Source organism: Vulpes lagopus, chromosome 7 (genome assembly GCF_018345385.1).
Source record: "Vulpes lagopus strain Blue_001 chromosome 7, ASM1834538v1, whole genome shotgun sequence".
NCBI classification, from domain to species: domain Eukaryota; kingdom Metazoa; phylum Chordata; class Mammalia; order Carnivora; family Canidae; genus Vulpes; species Vulpes lagopus.
Window position 1 is genome coordinate 129799331 of NC_054830.1, and position 13639 is coordinate 129812969.

The 13639-nt window shown below is 40.4% G+C and overlaps 1 protein-coding gene across 2 annotated transcripts in view; it reads right to left on the minus strand.

The window, feature by feature from the left end:
• Positions 1–13639, minus strand: part of RNF130 (ring finger protein 130) — a 109483-nt gene that overhangs the window by 37234 nt on the left and 58610 nt on the right. For both annotated transcript variants that reach the window (XM_041762567.1, XM_041762566.1), the window contains exon 3: positions 10481–10731. In XM_041762567.1, coding sequence (XP_041618501.1) covers positions 10481–10731 — 251 coding nt within the window. The remainder of the gene's footprint in view (positions 1–10480; positions 10732–13639) is intronic.

Consider the following 13639-nt stretch of genomic DNA (forward strand, 5'->3'; position numbering starts at 1 on the left):
GCATTTCCTGGAGTACTCCACCCACTCCTCATATTCTCCGTATTTCTGACTGTGCTTTATTCATAGGTAGTAAAATTACTCAAGCTTCCACCTCGGCGCACACAGAGCAGTGGAATGGAGCAAACCACAGGGACATGTCAGGCTGCAGAGGAGAAAGCCCAACCAGACACAGTTGGGGTGATGTATGTGATGGCAGCACAATTGCTAGGACCAGAGTCTCCTGACCTCCATTCCTGTTTCCACTCTAAATGCTGCAATGACTCTCCATAAGACAAAATACAAAGGGCTACTGATGGTCAGGGGCCACGCGATCTTGTTTCACTTTGCTAAAGGCACCGATGGTGCCAATGTGAACACTCCTCTGGATGTGGATGCAAACAAAGCACCCATGGGTTTTAAATGGGCAGAAAACAACTCCGGCTTCACCGAACAGGAATACCTCGTTTAAAGCCAGCTGGTTCATAGCGTATGGAGGACAGGTCACTAGAATGACACTCAATCCAGATTTCCTGGTCATCAGAACTCTTCCACAGACCCACAGCAGGTCTGCATCAAAATGGAGCAGGGTTCTCTCCCAAACACAGTGAGATCCAGGTGCTGGGACTGTACTTCTTGACCCAAACCGCCTGGTCATCTGCAGTCTGCCATCCACTCTATCGCTACCACTTTTTGTCCCTTTTGTCTAAAACAAGTACCACAGGCTCGTGCCGACCCCTCCCCTGCCCTCTACATGACCTTGCTTTATGAATATTACTTTCTTTGGCTCTTCAATCTTTCCCTAAGAGCTCCTTCTCCCTAAACTTTTCCCATCAGAAAAAAATATTCCATTGCTCCACTGCTAAAACCATCACTTTATGGCTCCTTCTGGCATAGAGAATAAAGTCTAAATGCTTTAGTGTGTGATTCCAGCCCTTCTTGTGTCAACATGCACCCAGATCAGCTCATAGGCTTAGGTCTCCTCCCCACGAATCCTGATGTCACTCCACCCTCCCGTCCCTCCTTTCATCCCTCCAAGGTTCTGTGGAAAATGATCTCTTGGCCTAACTTTCCTCCTACTCCCTATTTGATGAAGTCTTATTCATCCTTTAAAATTCAGCTCAAATGTCACTACCTCTGCTGTGAAGTACCCTGACTCACCTAGAGTAATATCATTCTGCCCCCAAAAGAACTCATAGCACACAGTATTTTGATTACACCCGTCTGCCTTCCTCATAAAATGTAAGCTCATTCTTTAATTCACTGAGTCAGTGTGATGTGCCAGGCCCCATGCAAAACCCTGAGGAGGCAGAAATGAATGTCTCACAAACACCTGGATCTCAACAGCATATTCTGTGCTAGAAAAAAATCTTAAGCTCTTGATGTATGTATAACTTTTAGAAGGCATGTACTTTCTTTATATAGACAGTGGTATTTATATATGTAAACTGATCGTAATAGCAGGACATGAAAAAGAAAGTAACACCATTTGAGGTATATTAGAAAAATGATGAAGTAATACATACATAGCTGAAACACCCCCCCCCAGTTTTTCTACAATTATTAATCTTTAATAAACGTAATAGACAAAATTCAAAGTACAATCCAACAATACAAAAGAAGTCTGTCTTTTTGACACATAATCTTTTCCTAGGGGAAAAATCTTGACAGTATGCACAGTATTCCCTCCCTTCCAATTAGGAAGGAAGCCATTGAGCCCACTGTATTTTTTTTTTTAAAGATTTAATTTATTTATTCATGAGACACACACACACACACACACACACACACACGGAGAGGGAGAGAGAGAGAGAAAGAGAGAGAGGCAGAGACATAGGCAGAGGGAGAAGCAGGCTCCTTGCAGGGAGCCCGACGTGGGACTTGATCCCAGGTCTCCAGGATCACACCCTGAGCTGAATGGGGCGCCAAACCCCTGAGCCACCTGGGCTGCCCGAGCCCACTGTATTTCAAAGACCAACTGTGTTTAAGCCAAGCATTAGCCCTCCTCTGAAGAACATTCGGTTTTCTTCCTCACACTTATATGCAAGTGTGCTCTCCAATTAGCTACCTTCCAAGATAAAATGGGCAATAAAAGCCTGCTTCATTTCAGTAACCTCAAGATATTTAAAGTCTAAGAATTATGTATATATATTTTGTCAAGGAGCTTTGGCAAGTTTTAAATACCTTAGAAACTTAGAAATATGCATTTTCACAGGGAATTTTCATTAAAAAGTCACTCTAAACTCAGGTTTACCTTGTGGAACTTCTTTATATCTGCCTTATTATTCCTCAACCGTAAAATAAAAAATTATTTGTTCTATTGTGGGAATCAAACCTGACTTTAGGATTAAAGATGCAACATTAACATTAACTGTGAAGTTTACCCTGAGGCTCCCTCTCGATAGAAACACACCAAACATAGATCTTCATGTGAAGGATTGATCACTGACTTACCAGCAGGCAACACATTTGCGTCTACCATCAGCCATCCTGAGCTGTCTGTGCCTAAACACTGTATTTAGATGCACTCGGACAGTTTTTCAGGAAAAGCAGACCACCAATGGATGTTTAACAGTAACGATTAGTTCTAGTTTTTTCTGTACATGTGAAATGGTGTCAACTGTGTACATTATATTGTGCTTAGAAAGTTATTTATGATACATTGTCTTTCTTAGTAGCATATTCTATACAGAGCACTGCTTCCTGATGATAGTCTGGGAGAAAATGAGCCTCTCCCTAAAGTCACCGTTTCTCCTTTGCCAAAACTTCTGGCTTCTCGTTTAAAATAGCCAGAGGTTTCAACCAGTTGAGCTTCTGCCACCTTCTTATTAAACTTTAATAAGCTAAGCTTTTTAAGCCACATAAAAATTTCATCAAGTGTTTCTCAACCCTTAGGAAAAGACGGAAGGAGGAAAAAAAGGTCAGATAGAACATGTCTTTCTGCTCTGGCAGCATCTGGAAAAGGCTGTGGAAGCCTGTATGCAGCCAGCTGCACTACAAGTGCTGGGGAGCCAGGAGGCCCTGGGCTGCACCAGATGGTGGGTGTGCCTTCACCTTCATCACACATGGGCCCCACACTGGGTGCTAATTAAAGTGCTACTGTCAAGCACCAGGCTCCTGGGACCAACTGTTTGCTCTTTTCCAAAAGTCCTTGGGATGTGCTATATTCACCCCACCATTACAGGGTTCTCGTGTTAGGAACACCATTTCAGAGCAACTCTTGATCATTTTACTTGCAGTGTTTCATAATGGCAACATATTTAAGAAGTGTCTTCATTTTAAGAAAATGAATAGGGCATGCCACATGTTAATACAGAGTTAATAACAGAAGGAACAGATAAAAGAGTTGAAAGAGGTTACTTGTCTCCGGGAAACGAGAATTAGGAAATGACTGGGCAAGGAACCAAGCCTTGTGGTGCTATTTATTTTTAAGAATCCTGTTCATACATTGTATTGGTGAAACATTTAAATTTACAAATGAAAGTTCCATCACTGAGGAAAGTGGGCTATTAAAAACCACTTCAGTGCTATGCCACAGTCCTCCAAGAAGCTCAAAAACTTCAGTTGACATCTATTTTCCCCAGACATCATCAGACAGGACTTCAATGATAAATACACAAATGTTGTCACTTTGTTGGTGCTGGTATGACTCTTCCTCATTTCATCAAAACTGAATTTCACATCTATTCATTTTGTCAAAGACCGCACAAAACTGGTGCCTTCTATTTGAAGGCTGTAAATGTGATTTCACACATTAATAATCTTTTCTAGAACAGGCACATTTTAGATCAGCTAACACTTCCCACCTGCTAGTCCTTTATTGCCACCACCTATGTGCCCACCCCAGTGTGGGACATGCTATGTGGACTGTCCATTCTGACAAGAGAAGCCCCTCCTGCCCAACCCTCCCTCCGGATCTGCTGACAAGCACATGAGTCTGAAAGGTGGACACCCTCCTCAGGGACTTCGAGACTGGAGGAATGCAGGGTGGAATGCCTGTACCCATCCTACTCTAGCCACATCCCTTTTTCCATGGTGGCTTCAAAGGGGCCCAGCAGAAAGGTGATCTTTCCACCCTATCTTCTTGCAGAAGCAAGCTCCATGCACCGATCTAATTGACATCTATAGAATATCCTGCCCAACAACAGATTGTGCATTTTTGTCCAAATGCCCATATTATATTCACCAAGACAGATGACATGCTAGGTAATAAAACAAGCCTCAACACATCTAAAAGAACTGAAATCAGGGATCCCTGGGTGGCGCAGCGGTTTGGCGCCTGCCTTTGGCCCAGGGCGCGATCCTGGAGACCCGGGATCGAATCCCATATCAGGCTCCCGGTGCATGGAGCCTGCTTCTCCCTCCGCCTGTGTCTCTGCCTCTCTCTCTCTTTCTGTGACTATCATAAATAAATTAAAAAAAAAATTAAAAATAAAAAATTAAAAATAAAAGAACTGAAATCATACAGAGTATTTCTCTAATGATAATGGAACCAAAATAGAAATCAGGAATACTAAGATAACTGCAGAATCTCCAAACTCCTGGAAAGTGAACACATGTGTCAAAGAGGAAGTTTCAAAAGAAAAAATTACATAAAACTGAACAAAAATGAAAATACAGGATATCAAAGTATATGGGACACAGTTAACATAGTCCTAAGAAACTTAGAGCACTAAAGGCTTACGTCACAAAGAAGAAAGGTGTCAAATAGATAAATCTAAGTTCCCATCTTTAAAAATGAAATAAAAGGGGATGCCTGGGTGGCTCAGCGGTTGAGCATCTGCCTTTGGCTCGGGTCATGATCCTGGGGTTCTGGGACTGAGTTCTGCATCAGGCTCCCTGTGGGGAGCCCGCTTCTCCCTCTGCCTATGTCTCTGCCTCTCTCTGTGCGTGTCTCATGAATAAATAAATAAAATCTTAAAAAAAAAAAAAAAGAAATAAAAGAGGCACCTGGAAAAAAAAAAAAAAAAGAGGCACCTGGGTGGCTTAGTCTGTTAAGCATCTGCCTTAAGCTCAGGTCATGATCTCAGGGTCCTGGGATCAAGCCCCATGTTGGGCTCCCCACACAGTGGGGAATCTGCTTCTCCCCCTCCTCTCTGCTTGTGTCCTCTCTCCTTATCTGTCACCATTTCTGTCTCTCTCGCAAATAAATAAATAAAATCTTTTAAAAAATGAAATAAAAATGGTTCTTCGAAAAATATCAGTAAAATGGAGAAGTTTCTAGCAAGACTGACAAAAATAAAAAAAAAGATATAAATCATTAAAATCAGAAACAGGAATATCACCACAGACACTGTAGCATTACAAGAACAACTTAATGCTCATAGATTTGACATCTAAAAAACGAGCCAATTAAAAAAATAAAAATTAAAAAAAACGAGCCAATTGCTCAGAAACCACAAATTACCAAATTCCATCTCTCTTACAAAATTAGACACAAAGGTCCTAAACAAAATTAACCAGCCAAATACAGCAATGTACAAAAAATTATATACCACAACAAACTGGGATTTATTACAGGCACGTGGGTCTGGTTCAACACTAGAAAAATCCATGACTGCAATCTACCATGGTGGGCAGCCCTGGTGGCCCAGCGGTTTAGTGCCGCCTTCAGCCCAGGGTGGGATCCTGGAGACCCGGGATCGAATCCTGCATCAGGCTCCCCTACTGGGAGGGGAAGCATGGAGCCTGCTTCTCCCTCTGCCTGTGTCTCTGCCTCTGTGTGTGTGTGTCTCTCATGAATAAATAAATAAAATATTTTAAAAAATCTACCATGGCAACAGGATAAAGAAGAAAACAAAAAATCATATTATCATGTCAACTGACACAAGAAACGTGACAAAATTGAACTAGAAACACAGAAGACCTTCCTTAAGTTGGTAAGAAACATCTACAAAACATGACAGCTAAAACATATTTAATGATGAAATTCTTTCCTCTAAGACCGGGTACCAGCAAGGATGCCCACTCTCACCACTGAACTCTCATGCCCGCCCATTCAACACAGCACTGAAAATCTAGCCACTACAATTAAGGCAAAACAAACAAAACAAAAACAAGGGCAGTGAGACTGGAAAGAAGTTCCTATTTGCAGGTAACATGATTGTCTATACAGAAAATCCCAAGCAGTCTACAGAGAGTTTATCAAGACTGCAAAACAAAAAGTCAGCATACAATACTGAATCACATTTTGATCTACTAACAGTGGACATATGGAACTTGAAGAAACTAAAAACACATTTGCAGTCCATTTACATTATATTATCACTCACAGTCACAAATGTTGATGAAAGGAATGAAAAAGACCCAAATAAGTTGAAAAGTATTACAAGTTCATGGACTGGAAGATTCAACACAGTAAATATATCAGTTCTCCCCAAACTGATCTATAGTTTATTTATTTTTTAAAAGATTTTATTTATTCATAAGAAACACAGAGAGGCAGAGACAGAAGTATAGGGAGAGGCAAGCTCCATGCAGGGAGCCCAATGTGGGACTCAATCCCCAGACCCAAGAACACGGCCTGAGCTGAAGGCAGACGCTCAACTGCTGAGCCTTCCAGGCATCCCTGATCTATAGTTTAATGTGTTCATATAAAAATCCCAGCAGGGTTTTGTTTTTTGTTTTTTGTTTCTTTTTTGGTAGAGATACAGGCAAACTTATTCTAAAATTTACATGGAAAGACTCTAGGACCTAGAATAGATAAAAGAATCTTGAAACATAAGAATCAAATAGGAGGAATCACTCTACCCAATAGTGTGGTTACAGTCATCAAAGCAGTGAGGGATGGGCAGAGGGATAAAACCATACTTCAGTGGAATGGGACAGAAAACCCAGAAACAGAGCCATAGAAAAATGCCCAATTGGGGGGGGGGGGGGGAGAAAAAGAAAGAAAAAGAAAAAAGAATCTTAACCCAAATATCTCATTTATACAAAAATTAACTCAAAATGGATCATGGACTTCAACATAAAAGGTAGAAGTATATAACTTCTAGGAAAAAAAAAAAGAGGTCTTTGGAATCTAGGGCTAGGCAGAAATGTTTTTAGAGTTGCAGCAAAAGTAAAGTTGAAAGACCTCATCAAAATTAAAAATGTTTGCTCTTCAAAGACCCTGTTAAGAGGTTGAAAAGACTAGATACAAACTGGGAAAAAATATTTGCAGACCACAATTCTGACAAAGGCTTGTATCTGGAATGTAACAACTCTTAAAACTCAATGATTAAAACAAACAAACAAACAAACAAGACCAAAAACAACCCAGGTAGGAAATGAGTAAAAGCCATGAAGGGCCATTTCAGTAAGAGGATATACAGATGGCCAAAAAGCACATGAAAAGATGTTCCACATCAGCAGCCATGAGAGGAATGCAAATGAAAACCACAGAAGAGATGTGACTACACACCTAAAATATAAAAAAATATTGACAATAACACATGCCATCAAGGATGCAGAGGAACTGGGTCAGGAATATGTATCTAGGGGATCCCTGGGTGGCGCAGCGGTTTGGCGCCTGCCTTTGGCCCAGGGCGCGATCCTGGAGACCTGGGATCGAATCCCACATCGGGCTCCCGGTGCATGGAGCCTGCTTCTCCCTCTGCCTGTGTCTCTGCCTCTCTCTCTCTGTGACTATCATAAATAAAAATTTTAAAAAAAGAAATCTCTAAGAGATTTCATTAAAAAAAAAAAGGAATATGTATCTAATGCAAATGTGGAATACTACAGCCACTTGGGGAAAAGGTATGGCAGTTTCTTACAGACTTTTATATATGCTTACCATAATAATAGAAATATCTATTTCATTCTTGAACTTTTACCAAAGGCAAATGCAAACTCATGTTAACACAAACACACAAACATCTTTAACAAATGTTCATAGCCACTTTAAAACAGCCAAAACATTGAAACAATCTGGTTTACAAAACTGTGGAACCACCAAGCTACAGAATTCTACTCAGCACTAAAAACGAATGAGCTACCAATACATACAACTTGGAAGGCTCTCGAGGGAGTTGTGTTAGGCGAAGACACCCAAACTCTAAAGGTGAAGTACTATATAATTCCATTTCAACAGCTTTCCTGAAATGACAGACCTGTAGAGTGGGGAACAGATCAGTGGTGTCGGGAGCTAGGCAGGTGGTAGGAGGAAGGTGCCTAGGACAGAAGAACAGTACAAAGGATCCTGGTGGGGAACTGCTCTGTGTCTTGACTGTGGTGACCTAACACTGTATAGAACTACACACATGCATGCACAAGTACAGATCAAACTGGAGAAACCTGAAAAAGATCAGTAGCTTGTATCCATGTCAATATCCTGCTTGTAATATATACTCTAGTTAAGTAAGGCTTTACCCCTGGTGGAAAATGCATAAAGGGGATCTGGGATCTCCCTGTTATTTCTTACAAATGCACATGAATGTACAATTATCTCAAAATAAAAAGTTTAACAAATGTAAAGGGCTGGTATTCCTGAAAAGATGCATATAACCTGGATCTAAGAGTGAAGGAACACTGGATATCAGACAAACTCAATACAAAACTATTAGTTTGGATTCTTCAAAAATGTCCACGCCATGAAACAGATTAAAAGACACATGAGGGATCCCTGGGTGGCGCAGCGGTTTGGCGCCTGCCTTTGGCCCAGGGCGCGATCCTGGAGACCCGGGATCGAATCCCACATCGGGCTCCCTGCATGGAGCCTGCTTCTTCCTCTGCCTGTGTCTCTGCCTCTCTCTCTCTCTGTGTGACTATCATAAATAAATAAATAAATAAAATTAAAAAAATAAAAAAATAAAAAATAAAAGACACATGACAGGGGTACCTGGCTAGCTCAATGCCCAATGAGGGGTTTGAACTGATGACCCTGACACTAAGACCTGCAAGCTCTCCCAACTGAGCCAGCCAAGGTGCCCCTATTATTAAGACAATTTTACAAAACTTAGAAAAGGTCTATAGATCAGTTATTGTTATCAGTATTTTGAAAATCATACTGTGATTATGTAAGAAATATTCTTCTGTTGCTTTTTAAAAATACACAATAAGGTATTTAAAGGGGCATATCACAAATTTACTCTCAAATGGTTAAAAAAAGTATATATACATAGAAAAGTTAACAGTTGAAGAATCTAGGTAAGGAAATACTTTATACTATTCTCACAGCTTCTCTAGAAAATTATAAATAATAAAAATTGTCATAAAAATTTAAAGGTATACAAAATACTGCACAGAGTGTGGCACAGAAATGTGCAATAAACTACAGTTTTCAGATATTTTATACCTTTTTTTTTTTGTTTGTTTTTTGTTTTTTTTTATTTTTATTTTTTTTTATTTTTTTTTTTTATTTTATACCTTTTATCAGATGAAGAAACAGGTTAAGAAATGAAATAAACAGTCTAAGAAAGACCATGGCAAACTGGTGATAAGGTCAGGATTTGAACTTAGATCTGTTCCACAGCAGCATCTGTGCTTTCACTAGAATGAGGAAGGCTGAAAATTTTGACTCTCCCACAAGGGTCTTGATGTACTCTGTTTAAAAGGAGAGGATGGCATTGCCTAAAGACTGGCTTCAAGCCACTCTCTAAGCAGTTCCCTTGCTAGTTTCCTACCAGAGAAACCTTGGACTGGGACTGGGACCTCACAGCTTCAACCCTGCCCCCCCAGGTGCACTTTGTCTAGAGCATGTCAAACAAACTGATAAGATCACCGCCTGCAGGCCCTCCACTATAGGGCAGCACACTGTCTTGTCTTTCCTTGGTCTTTATTCACTGATGTGAAATCCACTGAACATTCAGTCTGTGCTCACCAATGGAAGTTCTAGGACAACCAGATACCTTTCTCCTACAGGTCCTCCTCCACCTCACCATCACCCCATGGCCAGGCTTAAACAGGGTAGGTGGTTTTTAATTGAATTATTTTTTCTGAAGAGATAATACACATGGGACAAAAGTACTTGAAGTTTCCCTCCCTCCACTTCCCAGCTCCCCTCCCCACGGACAACGAATGCTTCAGCTCAAAAATGCAACTCCATGATATTTATCCAAGGTACTAGCATTAGCTAGATCGTACTGTGATACTAAGCTGACCATTTACCTCGGATATTCCCAAGTGATCACTGTAAATTTAAATTCTAAGTTTAGGCATTTAAAAAAATCCTGAAAATAACATGAATAAGTAGGTTTTCAACCTACTGACATGACTGAGGGTCACCACTTTCTTCTTCTTCTTCTTCTTTTTTTTAAGATTTTATTTATTTATTCATGTGAGACACGGGGTGGGGGGCAGAGATACAGGCAGAGGGAGAAGCAGTCTCCATGCAGAGAGCCTGACATGGGACTCAATCCCAGGTCTCCGGGATCACGCCCTGGACTGAAGGCGTTGCTAAACCGCTGAGCCACCCAGGCTGCCCCACCACTTTCTTCTTAAGTGAAAAACTGCATTATTTATGACAACAGACATCTCCGAATTATGGTTGGTAAGCATGGATCATTAGAGAGTGCTAGGAACTCACCTGGTTCCTGTCGCGTGCGTTCGTGTACCTGATCTTCTGAATGAAGTAGAATATGAGCCACGCAGAAGAAATAATCATCAGAACAATAAAGGATATTGACACGAAGACTAGAGAGCCACGGCTGAAGTTCTTTGGCGGCATTCGTGTTCCAACAGCTATTGTCATTTGTACAGAGATGTTTTTCTCCAGATAACTCAAAATATCCTTACCCCTCAATTCTGTAATCATGACAGCAATAATATCTCCAGTGCCTGTAATGTAAAATAAACACAGACACTCAAGTGACCTTTAAAATTTATAGGAACATCAAACATATAAAAATGCTACTTAGAAAAACTGCTACAAGTTTTGCTAATGGCATGGGTCTGCAGATTCGACTCTTCAATGCGATGAATTTGCAGTTGGGTATGCTGGCACCAAGTAGAAACAAGAATCTGTAGTATATTACTTAAGACACAGACAAAGTGTAAAAGGATTGCAGTGGCAAGAGCCATATAACTAGGCATACAACTAAATTTAAAAAATTGATTATTGTATCAGCCAAATGTGGCAGATAGTATAAAACACATTATACAACAACATAATGTGATAAAATAATGGCAGGTCTTTCGTAAAACCTTTTCCATCTTGAAATGCTCCTTAGAAAGTCTCAACTCTTTAAGGAGAACAGCGCTAGTATTTATAGAACAAAAAAAATAGTTCAAAAAGCACTAGTATTTATAGTACAAAAATTGGTACTTTTGGTACTACTCGTTTTTAGAAATATTTATGGAGCACCTATTGTGTATATAGAACTAGTATAGGGAAGAGAAAAAAGTATAGGATATGCAGTTTTATAATATCACTGATGTGACACAAACCTGGTAACAGAGCTGCAAAAGCCAAATGCCTGCCCGTGGTAACCTTTTTTTTTTTTTTTTTTTTTTTTTGGTAACCTCTGTTAATAACAGTGGAGACTAAGTTTGGTCTTCTGTCTAGACCTGATGAGAGGAAGGTTCCTTTCTTGTTTACCCCAGAACCCTTCCGGATATTCAACCCTCCCTGAGACAAATCCAAGCTTCCACACTCTGGGCTAGCTGGGCATCAAAACCCTTCCAGCTTCTAATAGCTGTCCAGACATTCTGCCACAGCCACAAACTATTTAATATTTAAGGTAATTATCAGGATGTTAAGTTGCTCTTTGAGTCATCTACTACTTTCACTTATGTGATTTTCAAGAGGAGTAATACAGTCAAGGCAAGTTACTCTATGTTCTGTGGAGCACAAAATTACTATTCCTTTCCTCCTCCACAAAGGGAAGTCATTTTCCATTTCCTTTCCAGGAAAAAGGGCAGCTGTCTTACTCCAATCAAGTTGCCAACGATCCTCCTTTCTAAGCTGAGGCTGGTGGCAAAGTGCAACTTCTAGCACACTTCAAAGCAAAGACTAATAAGACTGCGGGTTGGAGGAAGGAGAATAAACATTTTATTTCAGGAAAGAGAAAATTAAAACTATTTATTCAAATTTGAATAAGGTCTGCACATTAATGTAAACCCCAACGCCAAACAAACAAACACCCACAACCTGCCTTTTCAAAGGCTTTTTCAATGAGTAATACTACTAAGGATCTGGTTTACATGTTTACATATTTAACTAAAAAGAACCACCCTTGTTCTCCTATGCAGTCAAAAGGCCTCAGGCAACTGAAAAGAAATTTAATAATTAAAAGTTTCATGAAGCATTTAACCCAATGGAACATAGACCTTTTATATTACCTTATTCAAAATTGTCCCAGACATTTTATCAAAATACAGATTTAAAAAAAAAAAAATCCCAAAAACAAAAAGAAAACTGCAAAATTAAAGCAAGCAACAAAATTAACATCTTGTTTACCTTTCTGAAGTAAAAGTTCTGGTCAGTAAGTTACAGAAAATCATAAAACAATGCAAAACCATTTAAAATTTGCCATTCAGAAATCTTGGGTCTGTGCTTTTAAAATGCTGTTCAACAGGCAGTGGTGTGCGGTGTCAGGTACCAGGCACGGCTATAAAGTAACTGAGACGGATCCCACAACCGACACATGACAATCAGTCTCATTGCTTTATAATCGCATCAGGTACAAAGAGTTTTAGAAACCAGTTCTGAGGCTTCCTCTTGAAGACTCGAGCTGGAAGAGGAGCAGGGCAAGCTGCACAGGTAGCCAGGGGAAACCGATGCACACAATATCACTTGTTCAAAGAACATTAAGTGAATACCACCTAATTTCAACTGGAAAGCTGTTTGGGAAAAGAAGCATTTAATTATTTCAACCATCCACTCAATGGTATTTATTGAGCACGTACTATGATCAAAGATGATCTAATGTTCACTTTTTGTTTAATTATTTTCTAAAATTTTTTAAAAATTTTATTTATGATAGTCACACACACACACACACACACACAGAGGCAGAGACACAGGCAAAGGGAAAAGCAGGCTCCATGCACTGGGAGCCCGACGTGGGATTCGATTCCGGGTCTCCAGGATCGCGCCCTGGGCCAAAGGCAGGTGCCAAACCGCTGCGCCACCCAGGGATCCCCACCTTTTTTTGTTTTTAAAGATTTCATTTTTCAGTAAGTGCTACACACCCAGTGTGGGGCTCGAACTCATAACCCCGAGATTAAGAGTCACCTGCTCTACCGACTGAGCCAGCCAGGCACCCCTTACTCTAATGTTCACTTTTGAAAGTCAGAAAATTTACCTGCTGTGAAATAAGAGAAAACAGATATTATTGGTCTGCCCCGGTTCCTAGCACAAAGCTCCTAAAAACCCTCGGCAATTTCCTAAGTGGTAAGAGCATTAGAAGCATCTTTTGTTCTGATATCTGGTCTTGGATCCTGACACTGAGCTCCCAAATAATCCCTCGAACTTCCTGGGTGACAGGAGAGTCTTCTGTTCTAATGAGGTGACTCTTGATGGGCCATGAGGAAAAGTCTAGAACTTTAAGCCCATCCACTCCATTCTCTGGGGAAGGGAGAGGAGTTGGACATTGAGTTAATAGGATCATGTCTATGTGATGAATTCTCCATAAAAACCTATAAGAGTGGGGTCTGGAGAACTTATGTGTTGGTGAACACATGCAGGTGCTGGGACGGTGGCAAGCCAGAGAGCCTCTTTGCACATATCTTACCCCATGCATCT